This window comes from Chlamydotis macqueenii, chromosome 23, assembly GCF_036417535.1.
Source record: "Chlamydotis macqueenii isolate bChlMac1 chromosome 23, bChlMac1.mat, whole genome shotgun sequence".
NCBI classification, from domain to species: Eukaryota; Metazoa; Chordata; class Aves; order Otidiformes; family Otididae; genus Chlamydotis; species Chlamydotis macqueenii.
This window is the reverse complement of record NC_141578.1, coordinates 6,944,582-6,969,444: the sequence shown is the minus strand read 5'-3', so window position 1 is coordinate 6,969,444 and position 24,863 is coordinate 6,944,582. Positions and strand designations below refer to the sequence as shown.

At 46.8% G+C, this 24,863-nt stretch overlaps 1 protein-coding gene and 1 long non-coding RNA gene across 4 annotated transcripts in view; one reads left to right on the top strand and one right to left on the bottom strand.

The window, feature by feature from the left end:
* MAGI3 (membrane associated guanylate kinase, WW and PDZ domain containing 3) overlaps nucleotides 1-24,863 on the bottom strand; it is a 71,051-nt gene that overhangs the window by 4,490 nt on the left and 41,698 nt on the right. For both annotated transcript variants that reach the window (XM_086765911.1, XM_086765912.1), the window contains exons 5-20: nucleotides 23,403-23,577; nucleotides 22,454-22,533; nucleotides 20,286-20,343; nucleotides 19,225-19,319; nucleotides 18,401-18,589; nucleotides 16,348-16,956; nucleotides 15,311-15,342; nucleotides 13,102-13,255; nucleotides 12,451-12,542; nucleotides 10,132-10,324; nucleotides 8,806-8,991; nucleotides 6,222-6,407; nucleotides 3,662-3,764; nucleotides 3,427-3,553; nucleotides 2,771-2,914; nucleotides 476-614 (exon numbers count right to left, since the gene is read on the bottom strand). In XM_086765911.1, the coding sequence (XP_086622037.1) occupies nucleotides 476-614; nucleotides 2,771-2,914; nucleotides 3,427-3,553; nucleotides 3,662-3,764; nucleotides 6,222-6,407; nucleotides 8,806-8,991; nucleotides 10,132-10,324; nucleotides 12,451-12,542; nucleotides 13,102-13,255; nucleotides 15,311-15,342; nucleotides 16,348-16,956; nucleotides 18,401-18,589; nucleotides 19,225-19,319; nucleotides 20,286-20,343; nucleotides 22,454-22,533; nucleotides 23,403-23,577 (2,562 nt within the window). The remainder of the gene's footprint in view (nucleotides 1-475; nucleotides 615-2,770; nucleotides 2,915-3,426; nucleotides 3,554-3,661; nucleotides 3,765-6,221; nucleotides 6,408-8,805; nucleotides 8,992-10,131; nucleotides 10,325-12,450; nucleotides 12,543-13,101; nucleotides 13,256-15,310; nucleotides 15,343-16,347; nucleotides 16,957-18,400; nucleotides 18,590-19,224; nucleotides 19,320-20,285; nucleotides 20,344-22,453; nucleotides 22,534-23,402; nucleotides 23,578-24,863) is intronic.
* On the top strand, nucleotides 16,921-24,857 carry LOC147598020 (uncharacterized). 2 transcript variants are annotated; one of them, XR_015261014.1, is made up of 5 exons: nucleotides 16,921-17,753; nucleotides 18,238-18,430; nucleotides 18,525-18,620; nucleotides 19,972-20,111; nucleotides 23,713-24,857. It is a non-coding gene; the product is annotated as an uncharacterized LOC147598020 (long non-coding RNA). The 2 variants fall into 2 exon arrangements; XR_015261015.1 differs by lacking the exon at nucleotides 23,713-24,857 and adding an exon at nucleotides 20,338-20,564.

The window sequence follows — 24,863 nt, the reverse complement described above, 5'->3', positions numbered from 1 at the left end:
CTTTGCTCTGAAATACTGCCACAGCCACAAGGCTCTGGGCTGCAGTTTCGGAGTGCTCCCTAAGTCAGGCTCACGATCACCAGTTCTCTGCAGCCGAACTCAGAGCTCCTGCAAGGATTTGCTTTCCTGTCCTTCTTAACAACACAGGCATTTTGAACTGAGTGCTGCCTCATAGAGAATTTTAAATTAAATTAAAAGGCAATCAGCGTTAATTATCACATTTGTACAGGAAAACTTGATTAGCTTGGACAGAGCTGAGCAACTGATTACAATTACAAATATGCCATAACTCCACACTGTGTGATATTCCTAAGTACTTGTCCTGTTAATTTTATTAAAAATATTAATTGTATTAAAAATAAATCCGAGCAGCCTGCACAGCTCTCAAAAAGGGAGCAAGCACAGAAGTCCCCATATCAGGCTGTACCGCACTGCCCTGGACCCTCAAAGCGGAACGGTGCTGGAGATGACGTACCGTGATCGGGTATCAAGCCAGTGCCTGGTCTCAGCAGCAGCAAAACCTTATTCCCTCCAGCCTGAATCAGCTCGATGGCTCGCGTGTGAGTGATTCCTTGGGTGGGTTCTCCATTAATTTCAACAATCTGATCACCAACCTGACAAGAAAACAGCAACCCGGTTAGTCTTTGAATCTCTGACATTGTAAACTAATTTTTAATTTAGAAAGAAAAATAAATAGAGACAGATGCTTCTGCTTTTCCTCTCATGCTAAAATCCACTCAGCAATAGCAACACCGCTCCACGGCTGCTGATCAGTGTGACACAACGCAACACTCTGGCGGTTCAGAGCTCTTCATGCAGGTCTTCTGCTCAGCCACCTCCATTAAAAACTCTGATGTTAAACACATCTCCTGTTGACGTACAGGTGCGGAGATGTACAGCCGCGTGCCGGAATGTACCTTCATTCTGGATCGCTGTGTGGAGGAGCTCACGGCTGAACCACGCACCTGTGTTGAGTCGCGCTAACCAGGTAAAGAACGCAGCAACTCCTCTACACTGGGTGCAGAGCTGACCGCCACCACGGCAGGACAGGTTTTGTGTAAGGAGAGGTCACCGCCATGCATTACCAGCACTAAGGTCTCTGAGGCCAATTAGCAACTTCCAGAGGCACTGGGCAGGTAATTACAGCTCGCTGTCTTTGCAGGCTGCTGGAAAGGGGCTGGAGGAGCACCCCCACAAAAAGGGTCAGGAACCCGATTTCGCAGTCCGGGGACCAGCATGGATGTCACTGGTGCACAAAACCAGCCGTTTAAAGAGACCGGGCTCTGCCAAAGGAGCTCACCGGCTGGTTACGCATCGGGCAGGACAGGATGCTCCACACCGCACCACGGCCTCCCACCACGCTCAGCTGCCATCAACTGGGTGAGAAATTCCTCTTCGCTGTTTTAAAGTACAGCCAGAACGACACCGTTCCAGCAGAGGAGAGACAAACCGAACGCCGTGAAAACTGTGAATAACCTCAGGCTGGGCAAGCGCAGCCCCGCTGTGCCCGAGCTGCCGGGGAAACGGCCCAGCGCTCGGGGCCCTGCCACCAGCCACGGGGTGCGGGGCGTTCACGTTCCCCACGGGACGTGACTGCAGCCACCACGGCAGCGAGCGCGTCCCTGCGTATGTTCACCCCCTGCCCAGGAAGGTGCTGTTGCCAAGTTCTGGGAGGAGGATTCACGCAAGACTGCTGAGGGCCCGCAGTCCAGAGCGGACGTCGCCACGTGGGGCTGCAGTGCTTTCAGCAGCCTCTCGCCATCACAGTGCCCCCACGACTCGTGCCTTGGCACAGGTCGTCCCCGTGAAGCAGAGTGCCCTCAGCTGGGAACAATTTGGTTGCTCTTGGCCAGAAAGCAGAGCCCTGGAGCTCAGTGTACCACCACTTGAAGGAGCAACACAAGAGAAAATATTTGTACTGAACACTACACTCCTGCAGTCTCTCAAGCACGAGGGGAAAAAAAGCTAATTACTGTAAAGAATTAGGATAGCAGAAGGTAGCAATACTTGGAATTTCACATCCAGTTAAGCCTCACAGTAGCCCCAGCAAGTATCTGTGCCAGCCCTGTTCTGCAAAGTGTAGCACAACTGGAGGCAGAGCCGTGTGGCAGCGGCCATACGTGTGGCGAAGCGGCAGGACTGCACGTGGGACGGCATCTCACAAGCACCTGGCTCAGCTTCATGCTCCAGCCTCGGGAAATTCAGCTCCGGGCAGCTGTCACACACCCTCACGTACCATCGCTCTTTGCCATTGCACCCATATATTTTGTTTTACTACAATATTTGAAAGCAAATTCCTTACACAAACATAAAAATTAACATAATAATCTTGGAAAAAAATTAAGGCTTATATTCTCAAACACAGCACAGAGCAGCAATAGCAAACGTACGCACAAGCATTCCTCACACATTCCCCCGCTCGGGCAGCGATTCTCCTTCAGCTTCCTGCTCCTCTGTGCGGCTTCTGGCCTGGGCTCCTGAAGTGCCCCGAGTCAGCGCAGCTCACACCCGGGACACGCACGTTACTGCAACCCCAGCAGGGACGGCCAGCTCGTTGCGGGTGCCCGGAGCCGCCGGTGTGCCTCTCCTTGAGAAGCCACAGCACGCGCTGCCGCTGCACAGCAGCTGGCAGAAGGGCAGCTGTCCCCAGGCTGTGCTGCCTGCTGGGACTCTGCACGCGCGAAAGGACAAAGCTTGCTGCCACTGCAAGTGAACTAATATGTCAAAAGGCCAACTTGATCAATAAAGTTGTTAGAGAAGACAAACTCACGTGCACTCTCCCGTCTTTGACGGCTGGCCCATCCTCAGCAAGCCGAAGGATGAACAAGCCCATGTTGTATTCCTTCCCTCCTCGAAGGCTGAACCCAAAGCCTCGAGGGCCCCTTTCCAACTCTACTGGGAAACAGCCCGGACTCTGTGGGGGAAGTCAGACAAAAAAAAGCTCAGGACCTGTAGGCAGATGTAGACATTTGTTTTTCTGGAAGAATGCTTTACACATTTCTATGCTTTGAAAACGGTGCGACCCACAATTTCCACTGGATGCATCACAGCCTGGGTATGAGCAGGGGTAACGGTTTCATTCTGCCTAAACATGGAGAACTTTTTTCCTTCTAAGCTGTAGATATGCATGAAATCTCTCCAAGAAACTTTGTTAAAGGGTCTGTAGTAGCCCCGTTGCAAGCATTTGCTGTTTCTTTTATGATTACAATCAGTATTCAACTACAGTACGGAGACAATAAAATTTAAAACATCAGCAAAAAAATGCTGTGAAACACTTGAGTGATTTTTAGATGCAACTTTTCTACCCACATCTGACAGGGAAGTGTTTTATTGTTCTGCTTTTGAATACTGGGTGGCAATGCTACGGCAGTGCTCTGACGTACAAATACTTCGCACGTCTCCGCACCCTCCGGACGGTACCCGTACCTGGGAATGACGGCTGCCAACAACTGAAGCAACGCCAGCGTCAGATTGGGTCAAGTGCTTATGCTCGGACCAGGAATGCCTGTAAGTACTTGAAACTTCTTTAACAGCTTCACCTTCTGTAGCTCCCCTACGCAGAGGTAAAAGCAGGCGGATGTTACATTTGCATTAACAACCCCTCTGGTCCAGCTTTTCCAGCCGCTCTCAGCTCCTTTTGCCAGAAGCAGAAGCTCTGTACCTGTCTGCTCCGGAAGGGGTGATCTGTGCCGATCCCAGCGGTCGGTGCTGCGGCGCTGGGCTCTGCCTGGCGGAGTTTGTTCCTGACGGAGGGCTGTGGTGTTCTACAGAATTCAAACAGAACTGTCAGCCAGAGAGAATTTCCCAAATACAGAGCTAGGCACGCTCACCACAACCCACAGCGACCGCCAGCGCTGTGCCTGCTGCCCCTAAGGATGCTACTGCCTGGTAGTAGCATCCTTCCCAGGACTGCCTGGTGATATTACTCTGACATGCCTTGGAGAGGTTTTTCTCTAGAGACAAAACGTCAACTTTTACTCCTGGTTTATACTCAGAGTTTTAATTTAGAAGCACAGGCAAGAAAAATGCCATCTGTTTGTACAAATTCTGCAGTGCTCTCTTCAGCCTGCTCTCCTGTGCTTCCAGCTAATACGTGACAAAAGCTGACAGGCTCCTGCTTTGGTGAAAAATGTTAAAGAATGTCTTCTGGCGCGTGAAGCGGAATCCGTTTGTTCGTACGAAAAGGAAAGATCCCACATCTGTGAAAGCCGGGAGGGAGAGGGAGGTGGTAAAGGCAGTGCACTGCCAGTCTCAGGGGCCAGCACTGAAGATGATGCACTGGGGAACAGCAAACATCAGGGTCTGTGCTTTGTGATGCTGAACAGCTTCTGTCAAAACCCGTGTTCTTCTCTTTGGAGCCGCATCCCGCATCCTCGTCGGCGTTAACCACCATCTTGTGAACCATCCCTGTGAGCCTCCGCTCTCTCCCTGCAACCCAGCGGGGAAATGTCTGAAGCCCTGACTAATTCCTGTCCACCCTGGCTTCCTATGGGCTTCCGCTGCACGGAGGGTTATGCTGTGAGCTACTGTATTTCTCCACCTAAATCAAGGGGAACTTTAAGTGATGACACGTTTCTGTGGAACAGGTTCTGCTTCTCTCTCCTTCATTGTCACAAAGTCTGGAACATGCCAGCTCCAGCTCCTCTAAGCCACTCATTTTCGTGACTTGTCTCTTCAGTCTCATTGTATCACTCGCTACTGGCTTCCTCCCCATCCCCCATTAATTCTCCTCAGGTTCTGGTTTTATCTCTTTTGGCTCCAGATCTGTAATTGAGGAAGTGGGAAAAGCTACGTTCTCATACAGAGTCCAGGTGAGATTGTGCATAAACAAGGGACAATAACCTTATATTCCGAAAGCTTATTTTGAAAACAAAGCTGACTGAGAGTCCTGGAGAAACAGATCGAACGCAATCAGCTCAGACTTCAGTTGCATTACAAACACTGCCCCGGGCAACTGCTCTGAGGTGTGCCAAACAGGACAGAATTAGGTTTGATAAAAATGAAAATCTTAATAGAAAAATAATAATTAATAGAAGTCTCTGCTTCAAGCATTGACAAAAAGGAAAATCAAGTCTTTGCAATTCTGTAGTACAGGCTGAGATAGCATATGAAATATTTGCAATGAATGTGAAATTAGAGAATCATCTGTCAGCTTTATCCACACTTCGGCTTTAGGTATTCATTATTTAGAAGGTGAAGCCAGCTAGCTTTCTGGGAAAATAATGATAGCGAGTTTAATTAAACCCACAAGCAGCAATCCAGAAAAATGCAGCGGTAAGCAGGGTTGCAAACAGCTTGCTCTTCAAATGATTGGGTCTTACATATCTATAGTGCACTGTTTGTGCAGGAACAACACCGTACCGAACGCAGTGTTGCGCGGGGGCTCTCATTAAAGACAGGGTCTCTGAAACGGGACTTGGCAGTCGCAAACGCTCACTGTGCTGCTGAGAGGACACAGCAGCTGCGTGTGAGAATTTACCAGCTCTCCTGGGAGGCTCTGCAGGAAATCCTCGAGGAAGGTTTTCACGGTGGGGTGTGACCACCTTGGAAGCACAGCTTTGGCAGACAGGACTGCAGGATGTTTCTGTTGTAGCCCAGGGATGCGCCATTAGGCAATTCGTGTATTTTAACGCAGCAGGAAGGAAAAGCTCAGAGTGCCTAAATAGAGAGGACCTGGAAAGCAGGTGTCCCCGGGGCCTTACAGCACCCTAGCTCTGCCCGGCGGAGCTGCTCCAGAGTATCCTGGGAGCACCTCCCTCCCCTGGAACAAGGCTCCTGCAGCCGCTGCAGCAGCAGGAGACAGGTCCTGTCCGGAGCAAAAAGATTCTTCTCTGAGCATGGTCCCGTCAGCCTGCTGTAACTCTCCCAGGAGAGGTCATTTCTCTTTGGCTGAAGAATACAAGGTCTGGACAGGACATGCTTGCACGGGAGCAGCAGTCTCCCTCTCTCGTGTGAGAAACCACAAGAATTTCTCTCACCCTGCACTGTATTGTTAGTACTTGTACCTTATTTTTCAGTATAACCACCCTGGCAGCTCTCTCTCCCTGCCCCACCTGCCTTCAGGTCTTCCAGAGCAAATGGATGAGCTTTACTCTTTTCTTTAATTTCCAAACATCTTCAAATACTCCACTTCAAGTGAATTAACTTCAGAAGTTACAAATGTCAGACTCTGGCAGGGCAGAAAGACCCACCCGCCCGCCGGGGCCACGCTCCCTCCTTACCGTCCTCAGCCACGACAGTCAGAGTCACCACGTTGCCCGCGTCCTTGATCAGCTGCACTATGCTGTCGTGCGAGAGCTCAACGATCGACTGCCCGTTCACCGCCGAGATGCGATCTCCCACTTTCAGCTTCCCACACTGGTCAGCGGGGCTCCCATCTATAACTCGCCCGATCTTGTGAGGAATCACTAGGAAACCAAGAACAGGCACAGCAACAGCGTTAATGCTCGCGCCAGACAGCACCACACAGACCCAGAGCCGCCCCAGAGAGCTCTCCTGCTCCTCGGGCGGCACTGCCAGCACAGGGAAAGCCTGCCGGTAAGGAAGCAAGCGTCACTCAGTGGAGTGAACGGAACGCCAATTTCTGGAACACGGCCTTGTCGCACACAAGGTGCTGTGCCTAAAGGAAAGCAGGGGAAGCACGGGGGTCACATCTGCAAAGGGACGGGTGGGACACGTGTCCGAGGAGCGCTCTGAAGCGCCTTGTTTAGCCACGTAGGATGCACTGCTCCCCATTCACACACAGACCGTGGAGCACTGCGAGGACTCACAGACAGTTACGGACACCTGGTTTAACACAACCGTTAGACACCTCGATGCATGGGTTAACTCCTTCTCCTTGCAACCAAAAACTAAGCCTTAAATACACTTCCAAAGGAAATCAAACTTCTCCCGCCAGAGACTAACTCAGTAACCCGGCAAGCGCCTCGGCAGCGATGCTGGCACACCCAGCAAGGCGTGCTATCAGCTCTGCACAGACCCCTTCTCTATTCCTGCTCCCCAAGATTAACTTGCGTCTGTAATAACTGGCTTGAGTTTTAGCCAGCCCTCCTGGCTTGGTTTCCTCAGCTGATCCCACAGCGGCACGCTGCGCTGTTACAGACTCCTCCAGAGGCTAGAGCAACAGGGCCAGAAAAGAGAGAACAGGGAAAAGAGGGAATTTTACGAGAGTTACAAGGAAAAAGGACTGCTTTTAGTTACTTTCCCAGCGGTGAACACAGATGCAGGAATGAGCAGAACTAAAAAGGCCCAAGGAGGGAGGGATTCTCCACTCCAGCACGGTGCCTCCTCCAGTGCCTCTCCTGCGGGAGAGCACTGCCCCGGCCCCAGCACTCCCGCGCTCCCCCTGCCAAGAGCCGTGCTGGTGCTCGGGGAGAGATCCCGTTTTGCGGTCTGCCGACACACACGCCAGCAAGGCAGACGGCAGCTGGCAGGCAGCGAGATGCCACTGCGGCAGGAGGGGCCTACCAAAACCCGGGGCAAAACAGCGGCTCGCTGAGCTGCTGTGTGCTGACGTGGCCCTGACCGAGCAGATCCGCATTCCATCAAAGCACATCAGTCAGCATGCTTTCTCACGCGCCTGAAGCAGCCTTTCACTCATCTGGATGCCTGAAAGCATAGCAAATTGGCTCCTGGCCTTCCCAAATCTCATCAGGGCTCTCCTGCACAGGAACCGCTGCACAGCTCCTTTGTAACTCATTCCCAAGCTCCTCTCCAGACTGACCTCCACACCTTTCACAAACGCTCTTCCTGGCACTTCCGGTAAAAGCCCGTTTGCCTCTCCAAAGCCTGAAGTGGATTTGACGGACACCTGTTTTCTGTTGCTGCTCTCCCAAATACGCTTTTCTCTGAAGGATGGGAGAGGTGAGGAGCACTACGTGCTCGTCAGGATCATCAGCTGACTTTTCAGAACCATGACAGCAAATCAGGAACGCTTTCACAGTGTCATCAGCCACCCAAGACTGAAGAGCCATCAAGGATTGTTTTAATGAGCTCACGCACACAGAGAAGTTACTGTGAAGGAACAGACATTGATGCCTTCTAGCATTTACCATGAGTTTAAATTTTAATTACACTTCCAGTAATAGACTGGTTTTTTAAGTATTACATAAACTTAAAAGCCAACTGTGAAAGTAAAGCACTGCAGGGTTGCAGACTCAATTGCTGATCACTTGTTTTAAAATATCCTGGCTTTAGAACGCGGTGGCTTCATGTTAAACTGTGGCACAGAACAGCCCACGGATGCACCAGTGCCTCTTCCTGTGACCACAGGGCTTACATTTCTAGTACTGGAACTGGTTTCAGTTGTCGTTTACTTTCAGAGATCAACGCCTCCCCAAGGGCACCCCCACTTACATACTGAGCGTGATGTTTAAGGCATGGAATACTGTCTTTGGCCAGTCTGGTCAGCTGTTCTGGCTGTACCCCTCCCAGCTTCCCGCACCCACACATCAGTGAGACCTGGGAAGCCGGACAGTGTCCTCGGTCTCATTAGCAACAACTCACACCATCAGGGTGTTCATCACCACTCTTCACCCAGGAAATCCAGACCACATCAGCTACTGAAGAGCACACACATGAAGCAAGACAGACCAAGCTGTCTTGGGTCGGGCTGTGAAGTAGTGTAAGTGAAAGATGCTTGTACCTAGGCAGAGCGCTGTGTGGGTAACACCAGCACATCACACAAAGAGAAATCCCTGAAGAAGCCGCAGCCCGGCTCACTCCTGCTAACGCCAGCAGCAGCTTTGGTCCAAGCACCACGCAGAGAGGCCAGGCAGTGACAACGCCGCCAGAACTGGCACTTACCACCAGGAGGAGGTTTGTTCTTTGATGTGAGGATGACGAAGCCAAATCCCTCATTCTCCTTCCGCTGCAGACGGACATCATAGACCTCTGGGAGCTGCTGGTTTGCAAACTCTACCCGATTCAGTCGGGGAGAGTCATTTTGCGTCAGAACAGGCTGCGACTCCTCCTCCTCCAGTTGCTTTTCCCCTTGCAGGTAAACAGAAACACCAAATAAGGAAAACACAATCCTGCTGTTTCAGCAAGCAACTGCAGCAAAACTGTCCATCTCAGTACCAGTGTCAGCACGAGGACACACTGTCTGCCTGGGAGAGTAAGGGGAGAGTTTATTAACACCACAATTCGGATCAAACAGAAATCTAAGGCCATAGTCCCACAGAGGAGTGCCAGGAAAGCCTGCTGCACACAGCAGAACAGACCTGGCAGGGCACACACGGCCCCTGCCAGAGGGATGTGATGCCTTTTTATAGCAAAAAAATCATCACGGCTTTTCTGCACGCTGCAAGTACAAGACCTGCGGCAGATATCCAGCTACAAACAACAACTCTTGTGATCTTAAGTGAGGAACAACTGTTTACTTGCAACAATGGAAACATTTTTTAAAAGGCAGTTTGAAGATTGAAGCCAGGCTTTCTTTTAGGAAATCTACAAAATTTTGGTCCTAAAGCAGTCTGTCTACCACAAGGCATCTTAAAGAAATTGAGAACTGAAAATACTTTTTCCTTTTACTTGTATATACTCAGAATTAATGGTTGAATAATGCAACCGAAAAGCAACACCGGTTGCTAATCAGAACAGGGGACCTGTTCTCCTGACGCCCATCCCAGCTCTGTCATTCACACGGTCGGCATCGAGTCCAGGACAGCAGTGTTCTGTACGCTGCCAGTCTGGGTACCGACCTAAAGCCGCAGAATCACAAGATGCTCCCTTGAGTCACCTCTGGTTTGAACGCACTTATTCTTGCTACACAGATGCCAAAACAGTTCAGAATGCAGCATGTTGTAAAGAAAACCGACTGTGCTGTTGCTCGATTGGTATAGCGTTAGTGGTTGTTCTAACAAATACCTGCAGAAAGTTCTGAAGAAAACACCACTGCCACCATCATCTTCAGAGTCTTACCTGTGCGAGCAGTGCAAACTAGCAAGCACCAAAGCATCATCTTATTAAATTCTGCTTTTCTCCACTTACTCAGAATTACAGCTGACTCTCCTGAATCTCAGGCTGCTCAGCTCTAGCACAATAATTGTTCCGTTTCAGAGCAGCTTGAATTGATTGAATTACAAAAGCCAGATGTGGGTCCTGCAGGACCCTCTCCGCACAGACACGTACCACCAAAGAAGATCTTCCTCCGGACCGTGAGCAGCACCTGACCGTTCCGTGCAGCGCTGGTCATTAAGTCCAAAACTTGTTTGTGCGACTTCCCCTTTACAGGGACCCCATCAATGCACATCAGCTCATCTGCAGCTCGAAGTCTGCCATCTTTTTCTGCTGCTCCCAACGGGATTATGGCTCCAATATAAATCTGTCAGCAGAGCAGAGTCAGGGGGTTTGAACAGCAGAACGCATTCAGAACACATAATTATTGGAACTCAGGTGAATCCAGACAGATGAGGGCTTTGGGAAGATATTTTTAAAGATTATCTGACTGCTCAGTTCTAGCAGAAACAGTCAGCGAGCGTACTTCACACAAGCTGATTAAGTAAATACAATTTGGGGGCTCAAAGTATTCAGTAAATACACAAAGTTTGGGGGGATTTTAATCCGTATTTCCATGAATTCTGGAAGCATCAGTATTTCCTGAGCACATTTGTCAGTTTATTAAAAAGCCTGACTTTCGACAGAAGTATACACTATGTTCTTATTACATCTATGTGATTTCTCAGACATTACTGAAATGAAAGCCTCTGTCATTTATTCCACTTGTTTTTTTTTACTAAGACTAGGCCAGAGTGACTGAGGAAGAAGTAAAAGCTTTCAAAAGAACTCAAATTTACTGCTGAGAAGTAGACAGTTCCACACCTGAAGGTTTTTCAGTGACTAGGGGATGAAACCAAACATCTGCTCTCCCTCTATCAGTTTTGTCTACCCCCACCTCATAAACTGCTACTAAATGTAACCCAGCTAGGACCACCACACACTATTTCATATGCTACAGTCACATTCAGGCTGAATGAAAGACTAAGAACAACCAGGTCAACGCTTGTTGGGGGTTAAGCAAGGGTGGACAGACCATCTGCACAGCACACTCATGGCCCTGGCTGGAGACTCACCGAGAGCTACGGCTGTTACGGAAACACACCACCACAAATGCTATAAAGTGCAACAGAAGTAAGATTGGTTTGGTTTGCTCTTCTTTTTCTTTAAATGCACATTAGGAAAAAAAAAAAAAAAAGCTAGCACTGGATCACAGCTGTGAATGGAAAAAAATGTCTTCCTTAACTGCACTCAGAAAACAATCTGAGTACCTACTCCAAAAGCTTCTCCTCTTAACTTGGCAGCTGAAGGAACAACTCCTGACATATACATGGCACAAGTCTTACCACTTCTTCCCAGAGAAAAAATTTTGCCTTTTTGGAAATAGAGGGGAGTCTGCTGAAGCCTGCCATCAGAGGAACAGATCGCCCAGGGGCTTCCCCAGCAGCATTCACCCCTCTGCCCCCAGCTGCGCCATTCCTTGGCTCTCACCTCTCGAGCAGAGTCATCCCAGTCCAATGGCAACAGCTCCGCAGGCTGAGGCCAGCAAACACGACCACATTGGCAACTTAAAGCCATAAGGGAGCTCTAGTCACTGCCCAGGCCAAAGCAAACCGGCTCTAACTAGCGTTCCTTCTAGGCAAACATCAGAGCTACATGTTGATCCAGGTTCAATGCAAAACACCACCAACATCCGTCTGCAGAAGGAAGCAGTCTCAATAGGCTCTGCTTCAAGGGTCTCGCAAAAATCCTGGAATACCATCATTTTGTATGAGAGGGAAAATCACAAGGTAAGTAAAAGCCTGAAAGAGTGCACTGGAAAGGCTGTGCTCATCTCCTTGAGACGAATCCACCAGAAACCACACGGACTAACAGAACAAAATGCATTTTTTAAATTTGGCAGGAGATGGGGTAAAAGGGGTGCGATACAATCCCAAATCTTGCCTCGTTTCACTGGGCTGCACTCAAAAGAACGGTCCGATGGAGTTTTTGCAGGGTAAGCAGCAGCTTCCTTCCACTCATCTGCTCCCCAGTGCCGCTGATGTGCGCGGCGCACTGAACATCGCCAGGGCACATTTTGTGCCAAGACCACGACTGGGATCAGGTGGAAACAGGCAAAGGCTGGGCGCCAGTGCTGCCCTTTCGAGTGCTCCCGAGACACAGCAACAACTACAGAAACACCACCAGCGTTGTCAGCCTGACACAGAAAATTGCTGCCAAGACAGACTCTAGATAGCGGAAAGGGCATGGGAGCCTCGCAAATTAAAGTCAGCCACAAAGAGGGAAAAAAAGAAAGGTAATCTGAGTCAATTCCTGATCTTTAAAAGGCAGTTACTGAAATGTTGCCATCATGGAACTGTTTAGAACGAGAGGGAAGTGAGAATGTCAGAGCAGAGCCATTCTAACCGTGATAATGTAAGACAACATGTAGGCAATGCGAAGTGTTTCACTCACCGGCTGATCTGGTCCATCCCCTCCAAGCACCCGGAAACCAAAACCTGACTCTTGTTTCCTCAGGAAAACATCCAAATCCCTTGTGTTTGGAGCTAAGACAAAGCAACATTTCAAAACATGTAAGGAGCCATCTTTGATTACTGAAAGATTACGCTTTGGTGGTGCATTCTGACTCGTCTTATCCACAGAACACAGTAAATAATTCAAACAGTCAAATCTTCAGTGATGTTCTCTTTCCAAAATGGAAAAATACATTTTCAAGAAAAGGCTCAAAAAGGAAAGGAGAGATTGACAAATGCCAAACGGGAAATCCAAGCTGCGTTTGTACGGTGGGCCAGGATAAAATCTAGTCTGTAACCAGCTCAGAGCTCCCCTCTATAACACGGAAACGGTCAGGTCTGCCTCAGTTTACTTCAGAACTGGATCCTCCTTGAGATCACTTCTGCGATTGACTGTTTTATTGTGAATATGGTTGAAACATTGTATCTTCTTTTAAAAAAGGGGTTCCACAGTTTTCTAGTTTCTGTATGAATGTTTTCACTACAGGAGGTTAATAAACTCAACGCGAAAGTCAGTAGTTTTATCACACATATGACAAAGAAAAAATTCCTTCACAATGGAATATTTCCAAACTGAAGTTGATATACTCACGTTTATCCTCATATATAGTCTTAGACTTCAGGTAGACTTCTGAAGGGTCCAGTTTAGGAGAGCCTGGTCGTACAGCAGTGGGTGGAAAAGGCATTGGCTGTGGGATGGGATCGCCGACAGCTTCCAAACTCCCTGAACCATCCTGCTTGTCCTTCTGAAACAGAGCCCACCCCACAAAACCCGTATTAAATCAACAGCATCACTGAACTTGTGCGCTTGTGCGCACAAGGACAATCAACATCATACCAAGGTGAAATGCAGGGCAAAACAAGGGAACAGGGGAATAAAACTACAACTCCATGTCTCTTTTCCAATGCATCTGTCTGAGTGGACTACTGTAGTCTTCCTCACAGGCCACAGATTTCTCCTGAAGACTGGCGTTTGAAGTGACCGACGCTCAGGGATGAGTAAAGGCAGCCAGCTCCCAGTGCTTATCGGCACGCAGGATGAAGTGGAGCGCACAGGAGCGGTCACGTCTGGAGAACAGGCTGCTTCCCTGGCAGGCACCTGCTGAGCTCCAGACCACGGTTCACCACTGCGGGCACAAGCTCCTCTGCAGGCACACGCTGCTCTGCGGGCACTGCCTCCTGCCCGCTGCCAAATCACTCCGAACAAGAGCAGGAGGTGCGCCCAGCATCGGGGCATTGCAGCAGGGATCCCAACAGCATTACAGCACTGAGCAGGGGGACACACCCGGGGAGCGTGAGGCATCAGTAACGCCATTTTGCATTTCTCTTCTATGATCGATTGCTGCAACACCCCTCCCAGTGTTTCACTAAGGAAGGACACCAAGTGTCCTTGAGGTCTCCCACTCTAATTTCCAATTGATTATGCACTGAAGTAACTCTAAATACTTATTCCAGGCTGAAACCCAGCTGGAGAACTGCAAGACGGCAGTCTGTGTGTGTCTGTGCATGCTAAACAAAACACGGGCGGAACAGCCTTAGATATGCCCTTTTACAAAAAGTGGAAAAAACCTCCCCCCGGGGTTTAGCAGTTTGACACTTGTTTTATGTTTATAAACCCAAGAACTTGCCCTTTTTAACGGAATTATTTTGCCACACTGCTTAATGCCACTGAACATCGAGTGCTCCGTGGGAAGCTGCGACGGCACGTGCGCTAGAATGCCATTCCCCGAGTCCTAAGTATTTTTAGCACGCCCGCACAGAGCACACTGACATGAGAGGCACGCTGACAAGGCCTGCATCCTCAAGCTGCAGAGATTTATGCAATGATTTATTTTGCCCAGGCAGCTGTATGCTTGCAAGGAACGGAATCTGCACGTTTTACTGCGTGCAGGCTGTTTCGAGCGTTACATTACCCCGCTGCTGCAGTACAACGTCAACATTCAAAGAGCAGGACAAAGACAGAAAAAGAACCTACATCTACATCCTGGCAACGGGGTCTTCCGAAAATGAAATAATTTGTTCTGTACAAGAAACATTTTTAAAGAAACAGCTCTGGTCACCAACCAGCCTAATTCATAAAGGAAGTCTTCATGACAAAAACATGCATTTTCAGCATTACCAAATCAGAGGGTATTTATTAAGCCCAAGGATCCTTTACTGAGCTAACAGATATTAAAGATATCCCAACCGATCAAACTTCCAAGAGTCAAAGAAAAGCAAGTGTTTTAATAACCAAGCCATTCAGTCCACGCAAGGATCGAGAAACATCGAGATATGCTAAGTTCCCCTTGGATATCCCATTTCACTTTAATGCGGGTAATTAGCAATGAAAAGCACCCCAGATCCGCTGGTTTGTTTCCCTTTTAACGGGTGCTCTGACAGCAGTTACTTAAGACAAAGAATTTCCGCTGGGTAACCAGTCGTGGTTTTGCTACATCATCCTGCAGGTGACCACAGGGGCCAAAATCCAGAGATGAGACTTCAAAAGCAGGTCAAAGCGTGCACATCAATGGCAATTTAAAGTATAGTGCAAAAAAACGAAATAATGCTAGAACTTCCGTGACATTGTCATATTTAAAATGACGACAAATCACAGTATTACACCTATCGCTGTACAAGACCTTGCCTGCATTACTGACTGCTCAGTAGTAAGAGAGATACCCATCACCTCCACTCACCAACTCAAAACCTGGAAGGAATCTGTTTTGTTAAGCAGACCGTACTTATCGGTCTGTTTTGCAACCAAGATCCCCTGAACATTCTCCATCAGAAACCAATTTAAATCCGTCACTAATACTCACCCCTTTGGCAGTTTTAGTAGGCGAGGGCGGACCTGAGGAAAACACAATGTGGAAAGCAGTTTCAGTACTAGGTCATCACACGGTTCAAGAGCGTTAAGGCAATACAACCAGCTCCTCCTGAGTCGAAAACAGTAACTGCTCATTCACTCCTCTTTTAAATGGCAAAGCGAACATTCAGTTGACCAAAACCATCACTTCAGAGAATTCTCAAATTAGAACTGCAAGCCGTACAACAGCGACAAACGTCTGTCTCTCTTTTTGCTAGACACTGGTCAACCAAATCACACACCAGTTCACTGGATACGGAGACTGAACTTGTCTAGAGGAATTTCACTTGCTACCAAAGAAATCTAGTTATTTCCTTAGCTGGTTAAGGACCAGTAGCATTAACACAGAAAGAGACCTGGAGATTTTTGCAAATATCTATGACTGAAGTGACGCTCTAAGGGCTAAAAGAAAAGCTTAAAGGGACGTGAAGCAGTCACATGTTGCTTCATAACTCATTCAGCTCCTCTGGCAAACACACGTTGTCTACTGGTCAGCTTTTGGGGAGAAGACGCGTTTTGGTCTGTGAGTGACAGCCAATGAAGAGGTATAAATACGCAAATGCAAAAATGAGCGCTTTTCTGGTACTTCCAGGGATCAGCTGCACCCCCCTGCTGATGCTTCTTCTGCTCTCCTGTAATCACCTCTCCACTGCAGCCACAGTTGCTGGAATACATTTGGAGAGCCTCAGAAAACTCCACCCGTCAGACCCTTTGTACTACGCTAGAGACTGCGTTTTCGCTTTAGCACTCCTGAGACACTGGGAAGGGACAGTGCATAAGCATATCATAATAATTTTTTTTAAAAAAACAAAACTCTGGCGGCATGCTCTCACCCCAAATACTCAGGGGTACAAATTAAACTTAGAACATAACGGCTCAGAGGCATAACAAGCTGCTACTTAACTGTCAAGACTGGACATGATTTAGAGATCGCACTAAAAAGGACTTTAAAAAAGCACATTTATGACAACGGTAACTTTACGTATGTACCTCCTCTTAAGATAAGTAGTGGCACCTCTGCTCCTACTGGAAACTGCTTCAGTACCTCCACCACCTGCAGATGTGTCAAGCTCTGTACGTTCTGGTGGCAGATCTCCTTGATTACGTCCCCCTTCTGAAGGCCTTGGCACCACTGGCTGTCTAAAATCATTTTCACCTTCTGTCCCGTCAGACTGTCCGCAATGGCAAACCCAAAGCCTTTAGGACCTTTGACGAGGGGAATGGTGACCAGCTCTGGCTGAGAGCCTCCTGAAGATGCAAGAGAGATCCTCTGCTCAGTTGTATCCACGGAAGGGCCATTCAGACGACCGTTGACCAACATAGGGCCCATTTTCCCATTCTGGTCCAACACAACTGTTCCTGCTATTAAATCTTGGCCGGTCACACAAACGTCCCCTTTGGTCACAGGCGGTCCGTTGATAATCGGTGTGGCTGTCACTATATCTACCACAGGGTCTTCCGTGTCATCAGGAAGAGGATAACCACGACATAAAGTCATGTTCACATACTGATTGACAGGAACTAGCTGAAACATCTGGACAACATCTGCATGGGTATGGCCAAGGACACAACTTCCATTTATGTCCACAATGACATCACCTGTTACAAAAGAAAGTTCAACAGCGTCAAAACCAGAAACGAAACCACCCACACCTGCTCTGTGTTCTGAGCCTCAGGACAAAAGCCCAACTGGAGGGAATCACTGTGCAGTCTTCAAAACTTGTAACAAACGGTGGCGGGGCTGCTACCTCTGCTATCTGTTGCCAAAAAGCATGCAGGATTTCCTCTCTGCATTTATTCTATTTCAACCCAGAACACAGTGTGCTAAATATATAAAGTTTAATCTGCAGCAGATTTAAAAATGATACTGTGCAGCCACAGGAGATGAAGCAGAGAACACACGTTACCGCGAGCAGATGTCTTCTACTTTAATTCACATCGTACAGCATCCTAAACCCAATTCCGAATAAAGCGGATTTTGGGACGGGGTCCCTGTGTTTATTTTAGGGCTGGCTGAACTTAAGCTAGGATTGCACCCACACACCTTCTGTACTCCTTCACTCTCGCCACACACGGCTAAGCATATATATTCTAAATGAAGCAGAAGCAGGCTTCAGATCCTGAGACCTTGTTTCACAACTTCCAGCATTTTGATCACGAACCCCTGCAAGTGCAATACAATATTCCCAGTAAACTGCCTTATCACGTAATGCCTGGGCATGAGTGCAGCAGTAACTCTCTTACTCCAGGAACCACAACACTTCTTTTCATCTGAACGAGTGTGCACCGCATTGCAACGCTCCAGATCATCTCCATTTTTAAGCGGAGGAAAATGACCCGCATACAAACAAGTTCAAACAATAGGTCAGCAACAAACCAGGAAATTGTTTCATCTCGTAAGTAAATAGTATTAAATCACCAAAAGCATGAACTCCTCTTACTCTTCTTCTTGAAGAGTAAAAGAGTTTATACGATACGGAAAGAAACATTTTGCCTTCTCTAGCATGTAAACCCTATGTTACAGTAAGCTTACAAGTAACTTTACTAAATATGTAATCATGACAAAGTGTGCAATTCTTCCTGGACTGCAGTAGCTCTCATCTCTCGTTTCCTCACTTGCCCAGTTCATACAGCTTTGCTCGCTCGTCCCTGCTGTGGGCTTTTTGCAGTTTTAATATTTGGTGTTATGCTTTTTGGCAGCAACAAGGCAAAACACAGACCAGGACTCAAACACACGTGTTTTACTTTACGTATAGAGAGGGAACAAAAAACCATTCTGTAAACAATCACGAAGTCTTGGCTGAAGCAGAACTACTGAAATCTTCAGAAATGTCCTCAAAGTAGGTCTGTATCTAGAATACTGCCTCTTTTCCTTTTCAGCCCCTGCTCTGCACAGGTCTTTCACAAATCTGAAAACTGATTCATTTAGTGAGATGTTCATACTCAGAGTCCGCGGATGGAGTCATCCGGCCTCCCGTGCCTCAAAAGCTGCCTTCTCTAAAAGCGCCACAGGAAATGGAAGTTCAGAGAAACAATACTTTACCTGGAGCAATTCTCCCATCTTGTGCAGCAGGTCCGTCTTTTAACACGTTCTTCACCTGGAGAAACTCATCAGGTCTGTCCCCTCCAATGATTGTAAAGCCAAATCCCATGGTGCTTTTTTTCAGCGACGTCCGTATAAGTGCTCCTGTAAGCTGGGAGGGATCTCTCGTGAAGACAGACTTCTCTGGTGCTTTTGAATTATGGAATAGAGAGATAAGAAGGTAGGAAAACAGTGTTAGCTTTGGCAAGTTTTTGTTTGTTTGGTTTTTAAGGTGTCACAAAGGTTATTGATTTGTTTGGTTAACATTGGTTAGCCTCTGCAGCACTGTTATGGAGCAAAGCAAACACGATACTGCTATACGTCTTTCACACCTAAGTTTAGTGAACGGAAAAGTTAGAGTTTTTTCAAGACCATAGTACAGATTACAACAGAGCTGGAACTAAAGCTCCCACCTGTAACTCCCAGACCCATAGCTCCTAGTTCTACACTCTAACCCTTGAATTCCAAGCTTTAAGTAGGTAAAAAGCATACAAATTCAAGGTGTGGTTTTACTTGTGTCTTCTGGCTGGCTCTTCTAACCTTCCATATGTTCAAAAGCTGCTTACGACAACCAGCTTCAGAATGACTAAAAGCAGTCTTAGGGTCTCAGTTCAATTTTAATACTAAAAAATCATTCAAAAAATCCTACAGATTTGGGAGGGCAACACCACAATGGCCAGCAAAAAGTCAAGGCTGATGCCTAGATTAATTCCAAAACCGGTTACTTATGACGCATACTTGCAGGTAAAGATACCAGTGACAAGGAACACAATATTCAGTGATACCTGATTTTGAAGGGCCAACATCAGTCTGTCCTAGCTGTTTTTTTCTTTTGGCTTCCAACACTGGGTTTTCAAACTGAGTTTTCTGGTTAATATGACTGCAGACACACAAAAGGCAGATCAGGATTTCAGCAGAAAGCATTCTGCCTATGTCACAGCAAAGACAACCACAAAAGACACATCTACAAAGACTATTTTTATTATCTCAGATTAATGATCTGAAGGAATGAAGGATAAACTATCATAATCAAAACTGAAAGTATTTTTGGTTTTTTCAACAACTTAATTTATTTCAAGAGCCAATACAATTTTGCTTCCTGTAATTATTAGGTAGCGTATACCTTCGTTCCAGCCTGCAAATTTTCAAAAGGTTGTTAACAGATCAGAACTGGTAAAATCAGCTTCTCCTCTTGACGTTACATGTCGCTTCCATGTACCTACAGTGTTTACAAACTCAGACGTCACCTTTTTACTAGTAGATGCTAGGGTAGTACAGCAGAATGGAAAAAAACCAGTAAGTTCGAGTAGAATTTAAACACCTCTGTTGGCTGTGCAAAGTCAAACAATGTTAACTTGTTCCCTGAAGCTAACATTTTCAACTCTACTGATTTTCCTCTCCATGGTTAGAGAGAGATTGCATTGACTCTGACCTGGAGGAGACTCAGAAGAGCTCTTGCAGCAGTTCAGTAGTTATTTACTCGGCTCTTTGGAGACAGCAATGAGATAAGTGCTACTCTTGCTCTTTTACAGTTATCAGGTGCTACTCTGAAATCAAGGGACCCTCCTGTTTGTTAAAGCTGAGAACAATTACATCAGCTCATTCCCACTGATAAATTACTTTGGTTGCGACTCACTTTCCCACCCCAAAGGAGACACACTCCAGTAAGTCGGTAAGGCCACGCGCCAGTGCTTCGGAAGTGTGCGCCATGCGTTTGTTGCCTCTAGACCTGTTTCTACTGGGGGTGTTTAATGCTTGCACTGCATCACAATCTACACATACCTCGTATCAAGAGCTACATTACTTTCTGCTCAATATATAAGTCAAATTTATAATTAGTACTTACTCAACATAGTATGTTCCGTACTGAGGGTCTTCTATTTTTTCCCACCCATAAGGAAGTTCTACAACCAGAAAGAACAAAATTCTTCATTACAGTGGAAAACTATCAGCAAATATCAGAGTTCTTATGAAGGAACGAGAGGACAGATTACAGACTCATGAAAAATACGAGGAAAATACAGGTCCTTTTTTCTTCCTTTCATTGTTTGAGGCTGGTCCTTCTGACGAAAGGATATCAGCCCGTTCCAGAGAACGTGAAGCCCTGTAACTCTCACTGTTTGTTGCACTGGATGAGGAGACTTGTATTCAACAAAATCACACCACTTTAAACAGAAAATAAAGTTAAAGACAAGATACAAATTAACCTATTTAGAGAGGAAGAACCTATAAAGGGGAAGAAAAATGCATTATTTAAAATTAAACTAATTATAAATTATTAATGTGATTTGATAGTTGTCAATTTTTAAAATGATACAATCTTAACTGATTGCACTGCTTCTGCCACCAAATACACCACCAGCTCGGTATCATTCCCCAAGCTTGTAAAACTGTGTACCTCCATCCCTCTTGTGCTTCCTGTTTAAGACCACCTGGCAGAAGGAACGCCTCCTTCACTTACTCTCTCAGTAACACCAGGATATTCCTCTGCACTCTGACAACGTTTCAGTTTTCAGTCAGCACAAGAAACCTCCAATCAAACTGCGACAGCCACACGTGATGAACAAGAAGAGAGCCCCCACCGTGGCAGGCTGCTTCGCTATGACGTTCACAACACAGCGAGACACCCCAAAGCTGGCTAGCATGTGTTGAGGTCTGGCTGCACCGAGCCCAGCACAGGCTGCCTGGCCTGCCAAGGCGACAAAACGCAGCTCTGTGCTGCTGCAACCTGACGGCTCCTGCAGCCACAGCAAGCTAGCTGACTGGCTCAGGCCTGGACCGCCTTTGGACACCCCTACATTGGTGGTCCAAAATAAAAAACCACCTGCTTGATACAGGTACTGAAAGTTACACGGGAAAAGCTCCTTTTCATGGCAAATTCAGAACTGCTAAGATGGCGCCCAGCAGCAGAGCGTTACTGACTGAAGGTGACAAGCAGTTAACACAGGCCCAATTATTCTAGCTTTACTGTTCTAGTCATGTTGACCATGGAAATTTCAACATTAGAACAATGGACACAGTCAGGTAGCTAGACATTTGAAGGATACAACTGCTATGTAATCTTGTTTGAGGGTGCCCGAAGTTTGATGGTAACAGGAATTTTCCTAGCATATGACAGCATGTTACCAATTATTAATACCAGAATTGCTCCACAGGGTTTGACAAGAGACCCAGTGGGTCTATTCATTTAGATGTTGTTCATTTGGCTATCCTGCATCTCTCTGTCTGAAGTGCTCCTTTTATCCTGTGGTGAGCTGCACACATGTTTAATAAGCAGCAGTATGCGTACATTGCTCCAGCTGGCTTCATTATGAATACATGATCGTTAGGCTGTGCAATTTAGGAAGATGACAGGCTATTCTGAGTCTGCCTCAGCTTTGTAACATGTCAGGCATTTGCTGAAGACAGAGCTATTCGTACTCCTTTCTAGCCGACTGAATTCACGACTACGTAGGAAATGGTTGCAGGAACTGTCTGTAAGCTGATCATGAACCCGACCTGTAAGTCCTGAAGCAACAGTGTGAAGAGCTGAAGGGAGTTGGATTGTTCCCCCTGCTTAGGCACTCCAACACTATCACGTCACATGCAAGAGGTATCATTAGCAATAGGCGTTATGCTGTATCTTCCTCATTACTCTATATTCTAACTCTTACGGACCTTCTCCTCCTGCCATGCTACACCTGCACAACCATTTCCAGTGCGATCGTCACTAACACGTGCAGCTTTCTCCCCAGCAATGACAGTTACTGGAAGAAAATAGCTCAGTCTCATCTCAGGAATGCAGATAAGCCCACCATTCAGTCAGATCCTACTACTCCAGGGAAAACATACTACAGACTTTCCCAGTCTTACGTAAACTCCTGTTGGCACCAAACTAGGGACACTCAGCATGACACTGCCCGCTCCAGAGACACATGCATCAGAAAGCAGCTTCTACCAGAGCAGTAATGGATTGTACCCAGCTGTGATAAACTCGGACATTTATCAGTCACAAATGCATTCTGAACATCTCACCTCCATCTTCACAGTCTTCAGGAGCTTTGGCTTTCTTACAGAGCCGCGGATCAAGCCACGTGGTTGTCTTGGTGTTATGACTGTGGAGCAGAACACATCCCATTAGAAGAAGAGAACTCCCTCAGATTGAAGAAACTTTGCTCTACTTTAACTTTTAAATATTTACTATCATGAGCAAACTGTAGCCTTTAGATAATGTAACCTTTATTTGTGCCTCAATCACATCAGAAAATGCTAAAAAAAAAGGAAAAAACGATGCTCAGAGGTACCAGCACAATGGAGACTCTCCAGGAGAGATGTGAAATGTTAGAGGTACAAACACCCTCCCCTGCCCCCAGTAGCTTATGTGGGAATATCAGCTGTTTCTACCTGAAAGGAAAAAAAAAAAAACATTTTTAGCCTCTTCTTATGCTTAATGCTCAGTAAAGGTTTTTGTTTCCTTTAGAAATTAAAAAATGAGGCTGTTTAACATGTGCACGTATGAGCTGCTTTCCTATCCTGGGCTCTAATCTGTGCTATTTGTATTTTTAAGTAAGCATTCCCAGCCAAGGAACGCAAGAGGCAAAGAAAGAATAAACCAGCTCTCAGACCTCAGATTTCAGAAAAAATTGACATAGTGACGGTCTGTACAATGTCATACCTCACCTAGCAATACCCACCCAGCTTTGTATTTTGTGAGATACAAAACTCATACTACAAACAAAGTGACTTTGTACACGGCACCGTAAGGCTTTCGTGTGCGCTGGCAATCACACCAAGTACATAGCACAGACGGTTATCAGTGAGGAACGAAACAGCAGGAACATCTCAAATTTCATACAGAAACAGAAGCAGTAAGAGCAGAAGAAGAGAGGCGTAAGAGCAGCAGGCAGCTTCCCAGAATGCAGCCCACCAGCACCGCTCTCCTCTGAAGGGCACACCAACCCCTCTGCGGTGCCACGCTACTCACTCGATGAAGTAGATCATCCCGGTGTCGGTGTAGGCCATCTCCCAGTTCTTGGGTAGCGGTTCCAGGGTTTCATCCCTCGACAAATAATTTCTGAAGTCCATGGAGCTGCTTGTCTGGTTGTAGCTGGGAACAGTTTTCATCCAGTCAGGAGAATCTGAATGTTTTTCTTTGCTTTCTGCAGTTGTTCAGGGAAAGTGTTATTATTTGTCAGAGGTTTATGTTGTTTCTCACAAAGAACCACCCTCTTAATCTGGCTACGAGTGGATGTCAAACACTGTATGTGATGTGCATTTTTCCACTTTTTTTTCAGCTATGAACTTTGAAAAGCTGACATGAAAACACTGAACTCTGCTCTTCCCCTGCCAAACAGAATTAACCTCGTATTATGTGTCTGAGCCTACGCTGAAAAATCAACGCTGGCAGAAATCCGTGTTGACTACACTTTGTTGCTGTTCCTACACAGAGAACAGTGTTTGTAATGCCATCAAAAAGCCCCCCCCAAACCTACTAATATCCCTCAAAGCACCAGAATGAAACATAAAGAAGACCCAAACTGCCAATAAATCAAAACACCACCCTCCCCGCAAGCCACAACAAGAAAAAGCTCCCAAAAATCCCTGCAGAAAACTTCCAAGGCAAGCCTCCACCCTTCAGCTCTGAGGTTATGCATGGTATTCTCCGTCACACAACGATGTCCGTGACCTTCACGTAACCAGCCTCTCTGTGCCGTGGTGTTAGCAGCCCCAAAGCTTGCAAGGTTAGGTCAGGTCTGGCCAATATAAGTCTGCCTTAAACACTCACACGCAGGATCATGTGCAAATGCAATGTGACGATTTCCCTCCACCATCAGTTCTTCCCCCTCAAAGCAGCAACCATGACAGCGAAAGGAAAAGGGCATCCTGCCAATCTTTGAACATCCAACCGGACACTGGTGCAGTCTCAACGCACTCTGCTCTATTTCTCGCTACAAACTCCTCTTCAGGCAGCCTCAGGTTGTGCGATAGTTCCCTTAACCAAAATAATCTGAAAATTTTACAGTATCAGCTAGTGTTGCCCCTTAAACCCATCGCTTCACTAGTATCTCGTGCATACAAACTCAGTAATCTCCTCAAAATTAAACAAGTAACATTTGCAGGGTATGAATTGTATTCTGCAAAGGATTCCATGAGTTAAGGAGTGGACGAATTTTTCCTTCCTCCTCATGGAGCTGGCCAGTCCCCAGCACTACATGTTCTCTAATAAGCAGTGCATTTTATGATGCAATTGCACATCTGGCTGGAAGAACAGCTGTTTCTTTTTAAAAGATAATTTCAAAATCAAGTAATAACACCAGTTGGAATAGAAAACCGCCTTCAAACTTTACCAAAACTAAGTAAGCAGTTAAGCAAGCATAACTATTACTTGTATACTACTTATTCATTCACACAGTACTGCAGGGAATTTCTCCCCTTGTCAACCAAC